This window comes from Thamnophis elegans, chromosome 15 (assembly GCF_009769535.1).
Source record: "Thamnophis elegans isolate rThaEle1 chromosome 15, rThaEle1.pri, whole genome shotgun sequence".
In the NCBI taxonomy this organism is placed as follows: domain Eukaryota; kingdom Metazoa; phylum Chordata; class Lepidosauria; order Squamata; family Colubridae; genus Thamnophis; species Thamnophis elegans.
The window spans coordinates 24,260,437-24,281,799 of NC_045555.1; the positions used below are offsets into that span (position 1 = coordinate 24,260,437).

The following is a 21,363-nucleotide window of genomic DNA, read 5'->3' on the forward strand; positions in this document are numbered from 1 at the left end:
TGTAGCAAGTGTGCCATAGGTTCGCCATCACGGGCATAGGATATGTAACTTCTGTTAAGATCTTTGTTTGCTATTGCTATTATAATGATTATTTCTATTGCAATACAGGTAGTCCTAAACTTACAACAGTTCATTTAGTGACCGTTCAAAGTTACAACAGCTTTGAAAAAAGGTGACTTATGACTATTTTTCACACCTATGACCATTGCAGCATCTCCATGATCACATGATCAAGATTCAGATTCTTGGCAACTGACTCATATTTATGATGGGATCTCAGTATCCCGGGGGTCACACGATCCCCTTTTGTGACCTTCTGACAAGCAAAGTCAATGAGGAAGCCAGATTCATTTAATAACGATGTTACTAAGCTAATATCTGCAGTGATTCACTTCACAACCATGGCAAGAATGGTCACAAAAATGGGACAAAACTCACTTAACAAATGTCTTAGCAACTTAGCAGCAGAAATTTTGGACTCGGCTGTGGTCGTAAGTCAAGGACTGCCTGTATAACAGATTGTAGGTCCAACTACAGTGGTTCACGAAAACCAAGACGGTCTTTCTGTGTGTGTGTGTGTGTGTGTGTGTCTGTCTGTCTGTCTGTCTGTCTATAGCAATAACAACAGCACTTAGATTTATATACCATTTCATAGTGCCTTATAGTCCTCTCTAAGCAGTTTACAGAGTCAGCCTCTTGCCCCCAACAATCTGGGTCCTCATTTTACCAACCGAAGAAGGATGGAGGGCTGAGTCAACCTTGAATGAGGTAAGATTCGAACTGCCAAATTGCAGACAGTCAGCAGACGTATGCTTCCAGTACAACACTCTAACCACTGCGCTATGCTGTATGGCTGTGTCTACCTGGCAAATAGAGCCATAGTGGCACAGTGGTTAAAATACAGAATTGCAAGCTGACTCCGCCCATTTGCCAGCAGTTCAATCCTGACCGGCTCAAGGTTGACTCAGCCTTCCATACTTCCAAGGTTGGTAAAATGAGGGTCCAGATTGTTGGCGCAACATGCTGACTCCATAAATCTCTTAGAGAAGGCAGCAAAAAGGCTATGAAGCGGTATATAAGTCTAAGTGCTATTGCCATTTTTTCTAGATTGTAGGCCCGTGATGGCAAACCTATGGCACGCATGCCGCAGGTGGCATGCGGAGCCATATTTAGTAGCATACCAGCCCTCAGCTCTTTTCGGAGGGCCAGGGGAGGCTGTGTTTGCCCTCCCCAGGCTTTAGGAAAACCTCCAAACACTGGGGAGGGCAGGAAACGGCCCCAATGGGACAACCGGAAGTTCATTCCCGAACTTCCGGTTGGGCTGTTGGGGCCGTCTTTCGCCCTCTCCAAGCTTCAGGAAAGCATGGGGGGGGGGGATTGTGCACACAAGCACCGGTGGGCGGGAAGATTGAGTGGGCATGTGCCCACATTCTCAATTTTGGCACACCATAAGAAAAAGGCCCGCCATCTCTGTTGCAGGGCATCAGGGAAACCATCCACCAGCAGAGCTGTCCTTATCATACCCCCTTGAAATGAATAGAGGCCACTCAAGGATACAACTCTGCTTCCCATCCCTAAAATCCAGTCCATCTCCAAGGCTCTCCTCCAGATTCCCAGATCTGCTGTTGGGCTTTGAATTGATGCCTTTTCAAGCCAACTGTAAAAAAAAAAAAAAAAAAACATCTGGAGAACCTCAGAGCCCTGGACTTTGCCTGGGAAACCCTGTTCATTCCTGCCTGAGAGTTGGGGAGAGTCAGCCAAATTTCTGATCCAGAGAAATTTAGGAGGCAATTTCTCTTCTTCATCATCACAGTCTGTCAAATTTACCAAAGGTAACTGGTCTGCCAATTCTATTCCATTAACTGTTTTTGAGTAGTATTAATAGCCTTGTACTGTACATTGTTGTGGAAGTTCAGAATCTCTTTGCCAGTTGAACTGTCTAACAATGGACATTCTATCCAGCAATCTCTGAGTTGAATCTTCTGGCAGAATTAAACAGGCAGGTTTGGTAAGTCCTAGCCAGATATCTTAGGAGGCAAGGAGAAATAAAGATGGTCTTTCAAAGATTAGGGTCTGAAATTGAGGGAGACCCTTCTTTCTTGGCATTAGAGCCCATTTTTGCTTGGAGATGAATCTTAAAAGGGATTTCAGCTGGACAGAATAAGCTCCAATAGTGATGAATGTCAAATCCAGTCTGAACGTCTGGCTGACTGTGTTCTGACCGAGGCTTCACAAAATCACGAAGCAGACTCCTTGTCTTGACAAAACTTCTTTTTGTTAAGCTAATGTGAATTCCTAACATTCACATCCAGCAAAGTCCCAGCAAACAGTCTTTCAAGGGTGAATTTACAACCACAGACCTTATCAGGCTTGGAGAGCTGCCAGGCCGATAGCTTCCAAACGCAACGCTGTACAAGAAAATACTTGGCAAGGAGCCTCTGAGAGTCACGAACAAATCTTCACTCTAATGAAGCGAACTAATTGTCTCCTGCAAACTCCACGCCCCTTTCGCTTCTCTTTATTCCCTGTGGGGGGGGGCATTCACTGTCCACCTGTGCCTTTACTCCTGAGTCGGCCCTTGTTCCTTAACTGTTCCCTTCTCCTGGCAGCACATGCGCACACTGGGAACAGGCTCCAGCTGTTCTTCTGCCGCACTGATCTCTGACTCCCAAGGCAGCTGATAACTGTCATGTGGCCCTGGCCCCATCTCTGCCTCTGACACAGACCCCCTCATCAGAGCCTTCCCCAGACTACCCAGGACTGGCCCATGTTCCTCCCCAACCTCCTCACTGTCTGAGTCTGCCACTAGCTCTGCTGGCCACTGGCGGGCCACAACAGTGTGCAACCAACCATAGTAATAATAATATTTATGAAACAGGTATGGTCTCCATCTCTCAACAACTCTGGGTGGCTCACACCAAACAAATTACGATCAGATCAGTGAAATATAAAAGTTAAAAATAAAAGATAGATAGCCCGATGAAGCAAAGGCCTCAGTCTTCTTCTCTAAAGGCCTGAGTGAAGAGCTAGGTTTTATGGTCCCAGAATGGATGTCTATGGAGATTCTCAGTCATCCAGGTCATGGTTGTCCCAAAGGATGCTTTTTCAAGAGGCAACTGGACTTTCTTGTTTTTTCTTTGAAGACGTTTTGCTTCTCATCCAAGAAGCTGCTTCTGCTCTGACAGGATGGTGGGGAACAGAAGGATTTATACTCTTTGCAGGGAGCTGGTCATTTGCATTCTTTTTAGAGAGGCCACCTTGGAGGTTTATCTGCACCCTCAGGGTCACCTGAGTAGTGCAAATGGATGTGTAGCTTGGAACTAGTTTTTAGTTTAGTTTTTTAGTTTTATTGAACACTTATAGGCCGCCCTTTTCCCTGAGGGGACTCAGGGCGGCTTACAATAATGAGGGAGGGGAGTGCAAGACAAGACATAAAAGAAAATGTGAGTAAAAAATAATGAACAATAAAAGCACAACATTCACTCAGCATTCGGGCGGGGAGAGAGTAAAGTCCTATCCCCAGGCCTGACGGGATAGCCAGATCTTGAGGGCCGTGCGGAAGGCCTGGACGGTGGTGAGGGTGCGGATCTCCACGGGGAGATTGTTCCATAGCGTCGGAGCTGCAACTGAGAAGGCTCTCCTCCGCGTAGTCGCCAGTCGGCACTGACTGGCAGATGGAATTCGGAGGAGGCCTACCCTGTGCGATCTGATGGGAAGCAGGGAGGTAATTGGCAGAAGGCGGTCTCTCAAATAGCCAGATCCACTACCATGGAGCGCTTTGTGGATGGTAAGTAGGACCTTGAAGTGCACCCGGAGATCAACAGGTAGCCAGCGCAGCTCACGGAGGATCGGTGTTATGTGGGCGAACCGCGGTGCGCCCACGATCACTCGTGCGGCCGCATTCTGGACTAGCTGAAGTCGCCGGATGCTCTTCAAGGGCAGCCCCATGTAGAGCACATTGCAGTATTCCAGCCTAGAGATCACAAGGGCTCGAGTGACTGTTGTGAGGGCCTCCCGGTTCAGGTAGGGCCGCAACTGGCGCACCAGGCGAACCTGGGCAAATGCCCCCCTGGTCACAGCTGACAAGTGATGGTCGAAACTCAGCTGTGGGTCCAGGAGGACTCCCAAGTTGCGGACCCTGTCTGAGGGGTATAAATTTTGCCCCCCCAGCCTGATTGATGGGACATTAGCCAAATTGTTGGGAGGAAAACACAACAGCCACTCGGTCTTTTCCGGGTTGAGTACCAGTTTGTTAGCTCTCATCCAGTCTTTAACAGCCTCAAGGCCCCGGTTCATCACGTCCACCGCTTCATTGAGTTGGCACGGGGCGGACAGATAAAACTGTGTATCGTCCGCGTATTGATGGTATTTTATCCCGTGCCTCCGAATGATCTCGCCCAGCGGTTTCATGTATATGTTGAATAGTAGGGGGGATAAGACCGAGCCCTGTGGCACCCCATAAGTTAGGGGCCTCGGGGACGATCTCTGCCCCCCCACCAACACCGACTGCGACCTGTCCGAGAGGTAGGAGGAGAACCACTGCAGAACAGTGCCGCCCACCCCCACCTCCCGCAGTCGTCACAGAAGGATACCATGGTCGATGGTATCGAAAGCCGCTGAGAGGTCAAGGAGAACCAGGATGGACGCATGGCCTCCATCTCTGGCTCTCCAGAGATCATCGGTCAATGTGACCAAAGCGGTTTCTGTGCTGTAACCGGGCCTGAAGCCGGACTGGAAGGGGTCAAGATAGTTAGCTTCCTCCAAGGTACGCTGAAGCTGGAAGGCCACCACCTTCTCAACAACCTTCCCCACAAAGGGGAGGTTGGAGACTGGACGGTAGTTATTAAGAACTGCTGGATCCAAAGACGGTTTCTTCAGGAGGGGTCTCACCACCGCCGCCTTAAGCGCGGTGGGGAAGTACCCCTCCCGAAGAGAGGCGGTAACAACCGCCTGGATCCAGCCTCGTGTCACCTCACTGCTGTTGGCAACCAGCCAGGAGGGACACGGGTCCAGTATACAGGTGGAGGCGCTCACAGCTCGCATAGCCTTGTCCACATCCCCGGAGGCAACATCCTGAAACTCAACCCAGAGATGGTCTGCCAAATCATTCCCTTGTGTCTCGGCTGGATCTGCAGGAGTGGAGTCCAGGTCCGATCGAAACCGAGCAACTTTGTCCGCCAAGAACTGAACATACTCCTCAGCCTTACCCTGTAGGGGGTTCCCCGTCTCCCTCCTATTTAGGAGGGAGCGGGTTATCCTAAACAGGGCGGCTGGGCGGGACTCGGCGGACGCTACCAAGGAGGCAATGTGTGATCTTTTGGCTGTTCTTAGAGCCCGAATGTACTCCTTGGTGCATGCTGTCAAGAGTGCTCGGTTCGACTCGGACCTATCGGACCTCCACAGGAACTGTTGAAAGGACTGTGTAAAAAGACAAAGGCCATTCTTTTGAAGACAGCAAAGTCCACATTTCGGACAGAGGGGACTGCTGGTATGAAAGAGGGGTCAAAGAGGTCATCTATGTCAAAATTGAACAGCTCTCTCTCAACAGAGGGGGAGGGATACGACATCATCTATCTCCAGTCTACAACACCATCCTTCCAATAAAACTCCAGGTGGTCTTATGACTCGTTAAAAGAATGCAAATGACCAGCTGTATAAATCCTTCTATTTATTCCCCATCATCCAGTCAGAGCTGAAGAAGCGTCTTGGATGAGAAGCGAAACTTCTTCAAAGAAAAACCAGAAAGTCCAGTTGCACCTTTGGGACAGCAGAATGGACCCATCTACATCTCAAGGCGAACCTCATTCCAGGGACAGGTGCTGCTACAGAGAAGGCACATTTCCAAGGTCCCAACAAATGTTTAATGGTTTCATCAAAGGAAGCTGAAGTGCACCAGACCTGCAAGATTAAATTCAGCTACGAAGACGCTATAGAAGATATCTCAAGTAATCGAGCCCTGTGTCCAGAGGTGGTACTCAGCAGGTTCTGACTAGTTCTGGAGAACCAGTAGCAGAAATTTTGAGTAGTTCGGAGAACTGGTAAATACCCCCTCTGACTATTCACCCCCATCTATTCTCTGCCTCCCGAGTCCCAGCTGATCGGGAGGGAATGAAGATTTTACAGTATCCTTCCCCTGCCATGCCCACCAAACCATGCCATGCCCACAGAACCGGTAGTAAAAAAAATTGAATCTCACCACTGCCTGTGTCATCTATCAGCCTTCATAATGAAGGCCCTCGACCTTTTCCTCATTAGAAGAATTTCTTTTCTCTGGTTCCATAAAAATTACTTTTCCAACCACTGCTCTAAGGTAATCCAGGGATTCAGAAGGTCTACCTGCCTGTATATTTCCCACCCATCTCACTTTTTCCTTGTTGTTTATTCCAGGATCCGAGCTTTCTATGTGCCTGCTTTGGACTCTTGAGACCAAATGTCTTCATCTGCTGTGAAATCTGGAAAAAGAAGTGCTTACGCACCGGTTAAAGTAGACCCAGAGAGTGACTATTGTACACCTGGAGCGTTTGATTTGGAGAGACTCTTTTGGAAAGGAAGCCCCAAATACACGCATGTCAATGAAGTCTGGCCAAACCTCTACATAGGAGATGAGTAAGTTTTGTCAAAAAGCCAAGAGATTTTCATTCCAGGTAATCCTTGACTTATGACCCCAAGTTGAGCCCAACATTTCTTTTGGACACAGTTGTTAAGTGAGTTCTGCTCCATCTTATTGTTGTGGCCCACCAGCAGCTAGCAGAGCTAGTGGCAGATTCGGACAGTGAGGAGGTTGGAAAGGAACATGGGCCAGTCCTAGAGCCTAGGTCATACCACTTATGATCCTTCTTGCCACAGTGAATCACAACAACTGCTACACTAATAGTCGGGTTATGAAATGAATCTGGATTCCCGATCAACTTCGCTTGTCAGAAGAGCGCAAAAACTGATCACGTGAAACCCGCCCCCCCGGGACCCTGCAAAAGTGTCACAAATATAAACCATTTGTCAAGCATCCAAGTTGTAATCATGTGACCCTCAAGATGCTGCAATGGTTATAAGTGTGAAAAACAGTCACAAGTAACTTTTTTCAGTCCCGTTGTAACTTCAAACAATTGTAAACAAATAGTTATAAGTTGAGACTACCTGTATGAGTCTATGACAGGGGTGTCAAACTGAAGGCCCATGTGCCAGATCTGGCCTATGGAGGGCTTAAATCTGGACCACAGGACTGCCCTAGAAACAGAGGAGGACCAGCCCGCAGTGCCTCTGCCAGCAAAATCAGAGCCTGTGAGGGTTGCAAACGGCCCTCCTGGGCTCCGTTTTCACTTGAGGAGGGCTGTTGGACATCAAGCTACCCATGCCTACCATGGCCATGCCCACCCCAGCCACGCCCACTTGGCCCACTGAGGTCAAATGCAACCCTAATGCAATCCTCAATGAAATTGAGTTTGACACCCCTGGTCTATGACAATTCTCCATGGCCAATTCTCCATGGCCAACTCATCATGGCTACCTCACCACAGTCAACTTGCCACAGCCAACTCGCTACGGGACAAGAGTTACACTAACATCAAGGAAATGATGGGACAGAATCCTTAAAGAAAGGAGGAAAAGAATGAAATGTGAATGGCAAAAATTAAAATAATTTTTATTTGTTTTAAATAATTAAATAGAATTGTTAAATTGTCCTGTAGCAGGTTGTCCCATGGTGAGTTGACCATGGCAAGTTGTTCCACAGTAACTTGGCCATGAGTTGGCTGTGGAGAGTTGTCCCAGTGAGTTGGCCATGATGAGTTAGTTGTGGAGAATTGGCCATGCTGTGTTGTCCCACAGCAAGCTGGCCATAATGAGTTGGCTGTGGAGAGTTGGTCTTGCCGAGTTGGTCATGGTGAGTTTACTGCAGCAAGTTGGCTGTGGCAAGTTGTCCCATTCCCACCTGTGTCAGACCTGCGGCCAACTTTTCTTTTGGACCTCAGGCTTGCCATACTTTCTATTATTCTACTATGCATTATCTATTGTGGGAAAATGGGAGGGAGGATTATACGGAGTTGGATGATATGTAGCCATAACAAAATTCTTTCTAGAAAGCCAAGGTCATCCTTTGACTCTGCACCTGGCCAGAACTGGATGGGTGGAACTGCCAGTATGGCAGTGGAAGATTGGACCATGTGATGGACTTGTGGGTATGGAGGCAGGATCTTGAACTTTCAACTGGGTGGGGAAAACTGGGAAGCTTTCGGATTCGGGTTTTCCCAGATGTGCCAATATGGCTCTCTTAATAAATGGGAACTTTGAGGAATCTTTTGCCTCGGACTCTGATTTACTTTTGGATGCTATTTGGAACCTGACACCTGTATCCGAAGCAGGGAGGGGTGCAAAAATCTAGATGGCCACTGTGAGTGTGGGATCAGAGCCCTAGTCGCTTTGAAACATGTCATTCAAAGGGAAAAAAGATGGGGCTCGTATGGTTATGGCCACCCATTTGGATTTTTGTCAAATAAAAGAAGCCCCTTCTGCTTTGGCCCAGGAAAACGGCACTTGATCGGTACAGCCTGGAGAAAGCTGGCTTCACCCATGTGCTCAACGCAGCCCATGGACGATGGAATGTGGATACGGGGCCCAACTACTACGAAGACATGGCCATCCAGTACCATGGAGTGGAGGCAGACGATCTTCCCACCTTCAACCTGAGCCAGTTCTTCTACTCTGCTGCCGAGTTCATCCATGAAGCACTCCAGGATGAGACCAGTAAGCACACCTAAAGCTTGCAAGCGACTGATGCGCGGGTTCACTCCACACCCATAGTTTCTTATATCTTGGGTTGAGGAATCCTTAAGGGGAAAATATTTTGCCCCAGATTCTTCGAATGCCACAACCATATAGTTCCTATTCATCTCTTTAAAACAGGGGTGTCAAACTCAACTTCATTGAGGGCTGCATAAGGGCTGTGGTTAACCTCGGGGGTGTGGCAAAGGTGGTATTCTGCAGGTTCTGACCAGTTCTGGAGAACTGGTAGTGGAAATTTTGAGTAGTTTGGAGAACCAGTAAATGACACCTCTGACTGGACCCGCCCCCATCTAGTCTCTGCCTCCAGAGTCACAGCTGATCAGGAGGAAATGGGGATTTTGCAGTATCCTTCCCCTGGAGTGGGGAGGGAGTGGAGATTTTGCAGTATCCTTCCCGTCACGCCCATAAACAAACACCCACAGAACCATTAGTAAAAATGTTTGAATCCCACCAATGGTGGCTGGGCATGGCTGATTGGGTAGGCATAGCCAGCTTGATGCCACTCCCCAAACTGCTGGCATCTTTCCTCCTCGCTCTGGGTAGACCTGACCTGATCTTTCCTCGACATTGTATAGACCAGGACGGCCCCGCAGGCTGGATCCAACCATATTGTAGGCCTAATCTGGCCTGTAGGCCTTGAGTTTGACACCCGTTTTAAATGATCAATTCAAATATGAATCAGGATAAGAATATTCAGAGAGTCCCTACACTCAAAACTCTGGAAAACTCTTTAGCATCCTGAGAACTAAAGGCCTTGCTAGGCTTTCAGTTAAATAGGTGTCAAAATTCTCTCCCACGTAACTGTCCACTGTAGACATCTGCGGGGTGAAAAAACTATAACAGGCACAAGTATCTTGTGTTGGATTGTATCACTTGTTTTTCACCTACATTCCACCTTCCAAGCCTATAGGAGGATCAGAGGCTTCTGCAGGAGGTCAAAAAAAAAAGTCAAGATGACCTGCATCTTTCTATGTGAAGTTATGGTATTACTATCAGGAAGATAAGTCACAGGTGACACTGTTTATTCCTTCTTAAAAATAAAGTCCCCTGCAGGTTGAGCTCAACTCGCACCTGATTTTTGGGTGATGGTCAGTAAACTCTTTGCCATTGTTCTGTTTGATTTTTGCGATTAGAAAATGACTTAGAGTGGTCTTTTACATTGAACAGTACAAGTCAAATTAGAAGTGTATCCCTAATTTGTGAGAAAATAGACCTTTGGTGCTAAGATTTGAAGGGCATTTTTTCTATTCTGCTTAAAAGAAAAGCATGTGACCTTTCTCCCTCTGTCCCTTTCTTCTCTCTGTCCCCCCTCTCTCTGTCCTTCTGTCCCTTTCTTCTTCTCTCCCTTTCTCCCTCTGTCCCTTTCTCCTTCTCTCTCCCTCTGTCCCTTTCTTCTTCTCTTCTTTTCTCCATCTTTCTCCCTTTCTCTCTCTCCTTCTCTTTCCATCTCTTTCCCTCTCTCCCTCTCCTTCTCTTTCCATCTCTTTCCCTCCCTCTCCCTTTCTCCATCTCTTTCTCCCCCCCATCTCTTTCTCCCCCAAGCATGAGCTACATCTAAACTACTGTTTACACCACTGAAATGTGGCTTGACTCTATCCCTGTTTTCGTCCATTTTCACGGATTTCAAGAGCTCTTGTTCTCATGAACCTTAAAGCCCACAAGGAGCACTGTAGTGGATTCTTTAAAAGACAGTCACCACTGGATCCTAAGTTTCAAGATCCTTGCACCCGCTGTGTCCCCTGTGGATCTGTGCATTATCCAAGAGCACAAGGTCAAAAGTCTAAGTCGCTGATGCCAAATCTCAGTGTTTTCTCTGTCTCTCTGTTTTGGTTTCTTGATCTTTGCAGACAAGATCTTGGTCCACTGTGCCATGGGGCGTAGCCGCTCAGCAGCCTTGGTCTTAGCCTATCTGATGATTTACAAGCACATGACTGTGGTGGATGCCATTGGCCAGGTGCTCCAGCACAGATGCATCCTTCCGAACCGCGGGTTCCTGAAACAGCTCCGGGAACTGGACATAAAGCTGGCCTTGGAAAGGAAAAATGCCACCAACAGGCTCAACACAAGCAAAGAGGAGAAGGCCCACGCAGAGATTTAACATTCCGTTTCTTGGGAAATAAGTAGCTACAAAATAATCAAGGAGTGTGAAAAACCATTAGGTAGAGAGAGTCATTTGTTACCAACTAAGAAAGGAATGAGGTAGGAGCGGGGAGGTGGCTGCAATCGAAAGCCCTTCACATGTCTTTTAAGTTATTTTCAGCTTGATTATATGCAGAGAAGGAGCGACGGAGGGCAGCCTTTTAATAGGGAGCTTGCAGAAGATGAGGAAAGCAGCTCTTCTGCAGAAAAGAAGAAAGGAACTCCTGCAACCAAGTCTGGCGATGACACTGTATTTAACGGTGTACAGTGTGCAGAAAGAGAATACACACAGTGTGTAAGTCTGGGTCGAACTGTGGAGTCCTGAGGACTTTCTGAACTTGGTTGTTGCTTCACAGATGTTTTATTACCCAGCTAGGCAACATCAACAGGGCACGGATGCATTGAAGCAAATCTGCATGCAAAGCACCAACCCCAGAGAGCACCAAGGACTCCAGAGTGTGCAAAAAAAGAAGAGCAACTTACTTGGAGAACCAAATAGCACCTAAAACAGATCATCGTCATCGTTGTTGTTGTCGTCATCGTCATTGTTATCTTAAATCACTCCACTGCGGGATGTAATCCTTTGGGTCATTAACTACTTACTAACCACATCAGAGCAGCATGTTAGATTATAATCCATAAACTTGAATAAAGAAATCTTAATTTTGTAGTGGATCAATTTGGGATTATTATTATTATTATTATTATTATTATTATTATTATCATCATCATCATCATCATTATCATCATCATCACTAACACCACCAACAAATCGAGGTTAACACACATAATTATTTTCTTCGGGAGGGATGGTGACTTGCGCTTCACTGGGGGTCCTTTTGTTTTTAAAGAACACCAGTGAAGCACAAATAATCACCTCCAGATGCAAATTAGCAGGACTAGATAAGTTGCCCACAAATATTTTTGTGGGAGTTTTGTTAAGAGAGAGCAGTTGAGCACTTGTGAAGTTCTTGGCATAGATGGTGGTCAGCAGAGGTGGTATTCAGCCGGTTTGGACTGGTTCGGCCAAAGCAGTAGTGGAAATTTTGAGTTCAGAGAATCAGCAAATACTGGCTGGCCCTGCCCCTGTCCTATATTCCCTTGTTTTTTTTTTTCACTCAGCTGATTCGCGCAGTAGAGTGGATTGCCGCTCCTCAGCTGAGCTTAAAAAAACAGCTCAACGCACCAGTGCTGACACTGAGGCCGGTCTTTGAGTGCTGCATGCGCAAAGCGCTCTCTCATAGAACTGGTAGGAAAAGATTTGGAATCCCACCACTGGTGGTCAGGTGCTCACATTTGTTCCCACCAAGTTTCTGAGCAGAATTATTTTATATTATTTTGTCACCCATCTCCACAAATGAACTATATTTAACTTTCCCTCAATATCATTTGGAAATGTTTTGGATTTGCCCCTTTTAACACGATAGTGTTTGTTGAGACGACAAAACCCATAACTGTTTAATCAATGGCGGACACTTTTCCTGGAGATATGGAGATTTCAAATTCTTAGGAGCCGAGGTGGCGCAGTGGTTAAATGCAGCACTGCAGGCTACTTCAGCTGACTGCAGTTCTGCAGTTCAAATCTCACCGGCTCAGGGTTGACTCAGCCTTCCATCCTTCCGAGGTGGGTAAAATGAGGACCCGGATTGTTGTTGGGGGCAATATGCTGACTCTGTAAACCGCTTAGAGAGGGCTGAAAGCCCTATGAAGCAGTATATAAGTCTAACGGCTATTGCTATTGCTATTAAATGCTATGAGCATGAGCAGTTTTCAACACTGAACCCATTTTTCTTGTTCAGATTTAATTTCAGTTATTTATTTATCATCATGTCTTCCAGACATCACTTCTGGACATCTAAAGCCGCAGCAGATGAACCTAGAAGTGAGGTATTCACCTACACCCAGCTCCCTTAAACTATGTTCCGTCATTCCTTCCATCTGTGAAAATTTCACCTTCGTGAAATGGAAGAGTTTGATAGATTTGGGCACGCTTGGTTCCTAGAGCCTGGACAGGGGTCGATCTTCAAGTATTTGAAGGGATATCAAAGGGAGAGTACCCTGTTGAGCAAAACGTGGAGAGGCAGATCATGGTTTAATGTTAGGAAGAGCATTTCAGCAACCATGGAGCAACTTATCATGGTGGTTTATGGGATTACAATCACTTACACCAGAAGTGTCAAACTCAATTTCATTGAGAGCCATATCAGGGTTGTGCTTGACTTCAGGGGTCCAGGATGGGCGTGGCCAGCTCGACATCTTTTGTGTCAGGGGTGCCTTTGGTGGCCAGAGTGCTCTACCAGGGAAAACAGGCTCTCGAGCTCCGTTTCCAGCTGCGACCCCCTCCTGCAACCATCTACCAGCGAAAACAGCCCAGGAGGGCAACATGCAGCCCTCATGAGCTCAATTTTCAGCTGCGATGTTCTCCTGCAACCCTCTGCCAGGGAAAACAGAGCTTGGAAAAGCTGCATGCGGCCCTCCCAAGCTCCATTTTCCCTGGCAGAGGCACCGCAGGCCAGTCCTTCATGGTTTCCAGGACGACTCCATGGGCCAGATCTAAGCACCCCATGGGCTGGATACGGCCCCCGGTCCTTGAGTTTGACACCCCTGACTTAAACAGAAAGGTTGAACAGCTATTTGCTTAAAGTGTACTGTAAGGGGAGGCAGATTCATTGATCTAATTCTAATGCCTCTGTGAGCAAGATGCAAAAACATGATGGGAAAATGTGATGAAATATCAAAATAAAACCAAATGAGCACCAAGGCCACTGAGTAGAGTTACCAGGAGTTTATCTCAACTCAAGGCATCTTTAACCCTTTACACTATGGGGCTGGAGAAGATTCCTGTGAGTCCCTTGGACTGCAAGGCGACCCAACTGGTCAGTCCTAGAGGAGATCAACCCTGACTGCTCTTTAGAAGGCCATATCCTGAAGAGGAAACTCAAGAGACTTTGGCCACCTAATGAGAAGGAAGGACTCACTGGAGAAGAGCTTCATGCTGGGAATGATTGTGGGCAAAAGAAGAAGGGGATGACAGAGAATGAGGTGGCTGGATGGATTCACTGAAGCAGTCGGTGTGAGCTTAAATGGACTCCAGAGGATGATAGAAGACAGGAAGGCCTTGAGGAACGTTGTCCATGGGGTCACAATGGGTCGGACACAACTTTGCAACTAACAACAACAAGACATCTTGATTTTAGAACTGCAATTATTTTATCTGGATTAGGCTTTATTTTTTTCATTTTCGCTCACTCAACTGACTCTGTAAACCGCTTAGAGAGGGCAGCAGAAGGACTATGAAATGGTATATAAGTCTAAGTGCTATGGCTATTCTGAATCAGGTCCTGTGAACTAGAACCGATGGCAAAAATCATCATTATTTCCAACTGCATCAGTTATCTCAAGACAGTAGGCTAAAGTGGCTCATAATTTATTTTTATGTCAAAATGTACAGCTTGTTTTTGTTTTATTTAAGTGACTGACTAAAAAGTTAACATAAATACAAGAAGTTTCACCGTGTGTATTTTTTATACATGGATGGAACCACTTTTGGCTCGTACTGTCACTCTGAACAGGTACAAAGGCTATCAAAGGGGGCAGGGGGAGAAAAGGAAACCATATAAACAGACACAAATACCATTTGCTTTTTTTTTTTTACATGCGTTCTTTAAACTTCATTTGACCTATTCACACGCTACTGTTCTATTTACTTTTCTTAAAAAATAACTCCCGTATTTTATAAAGGTAGAAAAATCTACAGATGGAATGAAAATGTAAAGTTTAGAGGCATTTCCTTAAAATAGCAACTTTACACCAAATTCACAATTTTTTTTTAAAAAAAAAATTCCTGCAAATTTATCTGCGTATGAAAATGTTTCAAAAACTTGTTTACACACAGATAATGCTTCCTTTAAACAATAGATGCCTGTGTCTTAATTTTAAAAAAAACCTGTGTAACAGTAAGCTGCCTCCCCCCCCCACTTCTTAACCAAAATTGATCTGTTATCTGAACAAAAAAGGAGAATAATCTTTCATGAAATATTTGCCATTCAAAGGTTCAATTCACCATGATAGTCTTCTGGATCAGCTCCAAGGGGGGGGGGGGGGAATCAGATTTGTGCAATCACAGAGAGGAATTTCCCAATGAACAGTACCCAGAAACTGATCAAATCAAAATTGGAATCATTTTCAATGCTTTTTTAAAAAAATCTAATTAGCAAAAATATATATGTTATGTATGCATGTATATATATATATATATATTAATACCTCTTAAAGAGGAACAACCTAATCAAGGCAAAAGACTCACCAATTAAGGAAATGGCTTACTGTTAAGCACAACACTTGTACAGTACTACAAAACGCACTGTCACTAACAAAGACAGCGGCATGCAGAAGTGTCCACTTTGAGGAACAAAATAATCCAACGAATGCAATGCGAAAAGGCATTTACATGGTGGAGACGAGGGAGGAAAGCTGACAGCCAGCACAGTCAGATAGGCTCCAGAAGAGCTGGAGTCAAAGAGGAAGAGGCACATTCAAAATGGCACGCGAACCCTCGGCTGAGTTTGCACGTTCGCAACACATGTTTTCCCACACCAATTGTATTTAAAAAAAAACAAAAAAACTTTGCAAACAAAGCAAAATTGCAAACAGAACAAAAACTAAAAGGACGTTATGTAAGGCTTTCTCTGCATACACGTTTTTCGTGGTGCCACAAACCAGTGTTTTTGTTTTTTTTTTGCATTTACACCAATTGCTGGTTTTGAATCACACGCTCCGAAACAGCAACGCATTGAGGCAGGTCCACCCCTTGCAGGCTTGCTTGGCAGGGAGGGGGGGAACATCTCCCCCCCCCGCGCGCATTGGGACCCAGGCTCCTACCTCCGCATGTAGGAGCTGTTCAAAGACTGCTTGGGGTTTATGTAGCCATGATGCGCAGGAGGGGAATACATCATGTTGCTGTGCGGGGTAGTCTGCATGGGTTGCTGAGCATAAGCCTGGGTGCCCATCATCCCCATCTGCATCTGCATGGGGTACTGAGCGGTTTGATTCATGTAACCGGGGTTGGCGTGGTAGCCTCCATTCATCATCGGCTGAGACATGCTGTAACCGTTCATGGCGTTCAATGTGTTCATGTTCATATTCACCGAATTGACGTTGTACGCGGGAGCTGGCATTAGGTTCACACTCATGTTCATGCCACGCTGCATGGTTAAGGTGCGGGCCGGCCCTTGCATGGCCACAGACTGTGACGTGCGCCCATAAAGCTGTGGCTGATGGGCGGTGGCGGCTGCTGATGGTGGCAGAGAAGATGACTTAGTCCTAACAGAAACATGGCCTTTGCCGGCCATCTGTGTTTGAAGTCTTTGGGTATGGGACAAGCCAACGTTAGATGTAGCCAAGTTGCGCTGCAGAAGGGGAGGTGGTAGATTCATGGGGGGAGGAGTGAGGTTAGGGGGAGGAGTCATGGTCGCCTGGACTTGGCCCCCTCCTGGAACCGGGTGGGAAGGCTGAGAGAGCTGGACCAGGCCTGAGCTGCTGAGCGCAGTGGTTAGAGAGGCACCGTTTGCATAGGAAGTCACGGCCGCTGAATGGCTGTAAGGCAACGAATGGTCCATCAGGGTATTGGTCAGCTGCTGCAGTTTAGCCAGGCTGAAGGTGGCGGAAGGCTGCGGGTAATGCCCTGCTGCAAACTCCCCCTGGCCCACCCGTTCGTACAAGCCGACGTTGGCACTGCCGGCCTCGGCGATTTCGCTCAGTTGGAGAGGAGGGCTGAAGTTGGTGGCCAGGCTGCACTGGGAGAGCTGCTGGCTGCTGCTGGGAGGCCTCTCGACCCCGCAGGCTTGGGGGGATTTGACACTGCAAGGAGGGGGCGAGTTGATGCTGGCGCTCTGCATCATGCTGCAGCTGCTGTTCATTCCCGACATCTGCTGGGTTACAGCGCAGCTGCTCTGGGTCAGGTTGCTCGAGGTGAGAGTGTTGTACGAGCAGCTGTTTTGCGACGCATTGTTCCCGCAGATGCTATTGCCCATGGTGGAGTCATAGCTGCTCGGGTTCTCATAGTTCTCCGTTGTGCTCTCGATACTACCCAGATCGCTGAACCCGCTATCGACCACCTGCTGGGAATGGTCCGACACCGACGGGACGTCCATCATGGGGCTGGTTTCCATGTTCTGCAGGGATGACACCGAGATGCCGCTCTGATCTGAGCTCATCTGGGTGTAAGTGCTTTCTAGGGCAGGCACATTTGGGCTGCTCACCGAACGAACCGACTGGCTTGGGTGAGACTGGACAGACGAAACGGGGCTGCTGTGATCTGACGGCTGACAATCCTCTAAGGGAGCTGCTGGTGGGCTTTGGGCCGTGTTGGAATAATTCTGCAGGTTCTGGCATGCCTCTTGGGTCTCCACACAATCCTGGAACGCGTCTTCCTGCTCTGCTGATTCCTGGGTTAAAGAATTGACTGCCTGGATGGTCTCGGAGTCTATTTCCAGAGTTTCTGGATTCGTCTCCTTGAACACACAGTTGAGTTCATGGCTACTGGCTTCGCTGGAATTTTCTGCGCTTTCCTCTCTTGGGTCAGGCTCAGGTTCCAGAAGAGCAGGAAGCTCTTTAAGATCACTGTTACACTTGGGCGAAAAGTCAACTTTACGGTCCATCAAATCCATTTCATTTGGCCTGCCACTCAGTTCTTCGGCTTCTACAAAAGCTTCTTGATTCTCAGGCGCTTCTTTGAAAGCTTCGCCTGATACGACCTCCTCTGTTTCCTTTGAACCCGGGTGGCTTCCAGCCTCGTCTTCGTCCTCATGTCCCTCCTCATTACAAGGCTGCTTCTTTCCCTCGTGTTCTTCTCTAGGCTCAGGCTCATCTTTCTCCAGGATCTTCTCCTCTTGCCGGTCCTTCTCTTGACTACTCATACCTTCCGTTTCGATGTTGCTTTCATCCACGACATCTGTCTTTTCCATCCGGGGAAGTTCTAGATACTCAGACACCAGATCTCTCCCTTCGTCCTCGTTTGAGAAAACGGCTTCAGAGTTTTCCCCTTTTTCTGGCAGAGAAGAAGCCGATGATGGATCTTTTTCAGCCACCTCCTCTGCCTCCTCTCCCTTCCCCTGACAGTCGGGCTCCATAGGGGTCTCAGGTGGTGTGTACAAATTAAGCTTAAACCCTGGTTTTCTCTCTTTATTTTGCCTCCGCCTGGATGAAGACTGCTTCATGCTTTTAGGCCATCCCTGCTTGTGCATTACGGGTTCGAGATTGTCTCTAGTGCTTTCTTTGAGGACATCCACATCATCTTCGGCCATAACTGTGAGGAATGGGGAAGAAAGGGGGTGGGGGGAAGCCAAGTTAGTCAAATTCAAAATGATTATAACTAGATTATGTATACCGGTATATTCTTGTTCTGATATATTCTCACACCAAGGGTTTAGTTAAATAATCAATTAAACCAAATGTCAACTCATATGACACAGACTGAGGGGAGGAAAGAAACAGGGGCAAAGTTCAGTCAAAATTAAAATGAGGTCAGATCTGACTGCGATGGGTTATTGCCAAAATGGTGTTCCTAAGAAGTGACTGGATTTCTTTTGAAACTTGGCTCGAGGCTCATGAATTAATTAGGGCATCTTTCGGAAACCTGACACCAAACAGCCGAAGCACAAATGCCAAGAAAGTTTGGTAAAGCAAATCAAGGGTGGAGGTCATTACGACATATGTGGACTTTTGACCATACCATAACCACACCTTGACCTTTTTGTGACCCATAGACCCCTGAGGCAAAAGAACGATTTCAATTTTTCGGGCAGAGAAATATAACATCACTGCAATTTTCTTGCATATTAGTAAGTTGTAGGGACGTGCATCAGAACGGCTGGTTTGGGGAGGTCCCTGCTGTGAGATGTACATTTCAGGTATTCTTATCTGTGCGCAGAATGAAACTGGATCCTTTTCATACTGCACGCAGGGAGAGGAGGAGGAAAAGGCTGAGGGACAAGGTGGAATAATGCTGGAAAGTTTGGGAATCTCTACTGAGAAGTAGAAGGGACAATCTACATTTATTACTGCCATTCTCTCTCCCTCTGTGTGTGTCTAGATTTTGTTTGATCCAAACTCCAGAATACCAAAAGCATTCCAGATTTCCATTCTGTTGATCAATTACCAAAGGAAGCAAACTATCCTAAACTAAGGCTCTATAGAATTCTGCCTTATTTACTAAATATATTGTTCAGGGGGGGAAAGGAGAAGAATATTACTACATAAAACTTTTTTAGATAAACATTTACCTTCATGTGACATCCAAACATTGCAGAATGAGGATTATTTTTATAGGTTAAAAAGCTATAGGAAAGTAATCATTATTAGTGCCCAATTTACCTGCCTTTCTTTTTAAAAAGTATATGTTGCACCTAAATCATGCATCAAAATAATAAGCTAACAGTTTACTTTATTGTAATTACACATCATAAAACGAAATGAAAAGCCATATTCACTGTACATTATAACTATAAAAATAAAACACAAACACACATTCTTCGCATTCTATACAATTGAACTGAAAATCCCCGATATTGCATTAATATTGCACTATACCGTAGAATTCAATATAGTTACTGCCCTGGGATAGAAGCTGTTTTTCATCCTATTTTTCCTTGGTTTTATTAACCTGTACCGTGTGCCAGATGGTAATAGTTCAAAAAAAAAGTGTGCCCAGAATGAGATGGATCTTAAATAATGCTTTGAACTTTCTTATGGTAACAGGAGCTATAAAGCTCTTCCAAAGAGGAAAGAGGGCAACCAATGATCCTCTGGGAAATGATATTAATGCTCCGGAGTGCTGTCTTATCTGTCCCCGTGCAATTGGCAAACCATAACAGGCTTGATTGGACTAGTTGAAAAGGAACTGTGAGTGCTAAAGAATAAGCCCCAAGCAAACATATGAACTAATGTTTTATGGCAGTCTGAGACCAGGTCTTAAAAGTTAAGTAACCAAATACAATTTGAGGATACTATAAAACCTAATTAAGTAAGTAAATCACCTCCTTCTGTTTGAACATGACTTTTACTAATACCAAAGGCAGTAGAATTAAATACTGTCTTATTAGATCTAACTATTGAAGGAGTGACATTTTTCAAATAGAAACCTAATTTCCAGAGAGACAGGGGAACATATTTGGAGAAACAACCTGTCGCCCCCCAAAATTTGCTTCCCAAAATTCATGTTGAATAGAGCTGAGCAGAAAACTGTCTTCTGACAATTCCTATAAGGAGAAGAAACTCAAAGGGTGAGTGATTATTTTGCTAGGCTTGTTCCGAGTTCACATGCAAAGAAACAAGTGCAAAGAACTTGCCTCAGTTATCTCTAGAGTAGAGGTAGCAAACTCAAGGCCTGCAGCTGAATCTAGCCCGTGGGGCTCACCTGGAATTATCAAAGGACCGTCCCGTGGTGCCTCTGCCAGCTAAAACGGGCCACGTACAGCCTCTCCCCCTCAGCAGCCTGTTTTCAGCCTACCCAGCCTCCAACAGCACTTTTCTGGCTGAGAATGAGGCTTGGGAGCAGGGGCGAAATGCTACCAGTTTGGGCAAGTTTGTTCTGTGTGCTGTACGATTGTTCCAACAATCGTACAGCACACAGTGGATCTTCGGAACTTTTTTTTCCTTTTTAAGCATTTTTTTTTATTACAGGTACTCAGGAAACGGGGGGGGGGGGATTTGCTTCCAGCAGGCTTCCCTGAAGCTTGCTAGGCCAAAAAGGGAGGGTGGGGGTGCTGAGAAAGAGAGAGAGAGAGACAGAGAGAGAGAGAGAGACAGAGAGAGAGACAGAGAAGGGAGAGAGAAAGAGAAAGAAAGAAAGGGAGGGAGGGAAAAAGAAGAGGAAGGAAGATCTACAAACCTGGCATTAGATGCAGCTTCAGAGGATAATCCAGGGCTGGAAGGGACCTCGAGGTCACCTACTCCAACCCTGCTCCGGCAGGACATTGTTAAAGTGAGTTTCTGTCTTTTGATCCCCCAGTTACATGACTACATAGTCACATGACCCCACCAAGACATGCTGACCAAGCCACGGCCACAGAACTGGTAGTAAAAAAATTGGATCTCACCACTGCTCGGGAGCCCTCCGCATGGCCCATTTGCTGGCGGCCAGGGATGCTGAAAATGGGTCATGCGGGATTCCTCCTTAGGCCCCATCCGTTTTTTGCCAGTTTTCGGCCGGCAGAATGCCTGCACCTCCCCCCCCACTCCCGCTTTGGCTGTAAAATGCTGCAGGAGGCCGTTTAGGCCGACAATGGGGCAAAGGAGAACTACAATGCGGATCCTGCATCGAAGAAATCCAGTTTGACACCCCTGCTCTGGCAAGAACATCCACTCTCTGCCTGAGTGGATGAAATTCTTTTTAACACCGGTGGAAGAATATGTACAAAGAGGTGGAGCTGCTGGATTTTATGGTTA

The 21,363-nt window shown here is 46.5% G+C and overlaps 2 protein-coding genes across 11 annotated transcripts in view; one reads left to right on the forward strand and one right to left on the reverse strand.

Annotated features, from left to right (window-relative positions):
• The first annotated feature begins 6,430 nt into the window (after positions 1-6,430).
• LOC116518770 (dual specificity phosphatase DUPD1-like) lies at positions 6,431-10,876 on the forward strand. The gene is made up of 3 exons (XM_032232293.1): positions 6,431-6,606; positions 8,519-8,739; positions 10,626-10,876. Exons 1-3 carry the CDS (start codon positions 6,431-6,433, stop codon positions 10,874-10,876), a joined length of 648 nt encoding a protein of 215 aa, XP_032088184.1.
• Positions 10,877-14,328: 3,452 nt separating this feature from the next.
• The window catches only part of KAT6B (lysine acetyltransferase 6B), an 88,603-nt gene continuing 81,568 nt past the window's right edge, over positions 14,329-21,363 (reverse strand). For all 10 annotated transcript variants that reach the window (XM_032231832.1, XM_032231827.1, XM_032231833.1 and 7 more), the window contains exon 18: positions 14,329-18,223. In XM_032231832.1, the coding sequence (XP_032087723.1) occupies positions 15,795-18,223 (2,429 nt within the window). In that variant the 3' untranslated portion in view covers positions 14,329-15,794. The remainder of the gene's footprint in view (positions 18,224-21,363) is intronic.

Excerpts from the sequence above, each read along its gene's own strand:
- LOC116518770 (XM_032232293.1), top strand. The coding sequence starts at position 6,431 with ATGTCTTCATCTGCTGTGAAATCTGGAAAAAGAAGTGCTTACGCACCG. Across the intron at positions 6,607-8,518 it reads AACCTCTACATAGGAGATGA|GAAAACGGCACTTGATCGGT; the intron begins GTAAGTTTTGTC and ends GCTTTGGCCCAG. Across the intron at positions 8,740-10,625 it reads AGCACTCCAGGATGAGACCA|ACAAGATCTTGGTCCACTGT; the intron begins GTAAGCACACCT and ends TGATCTTTGCAG.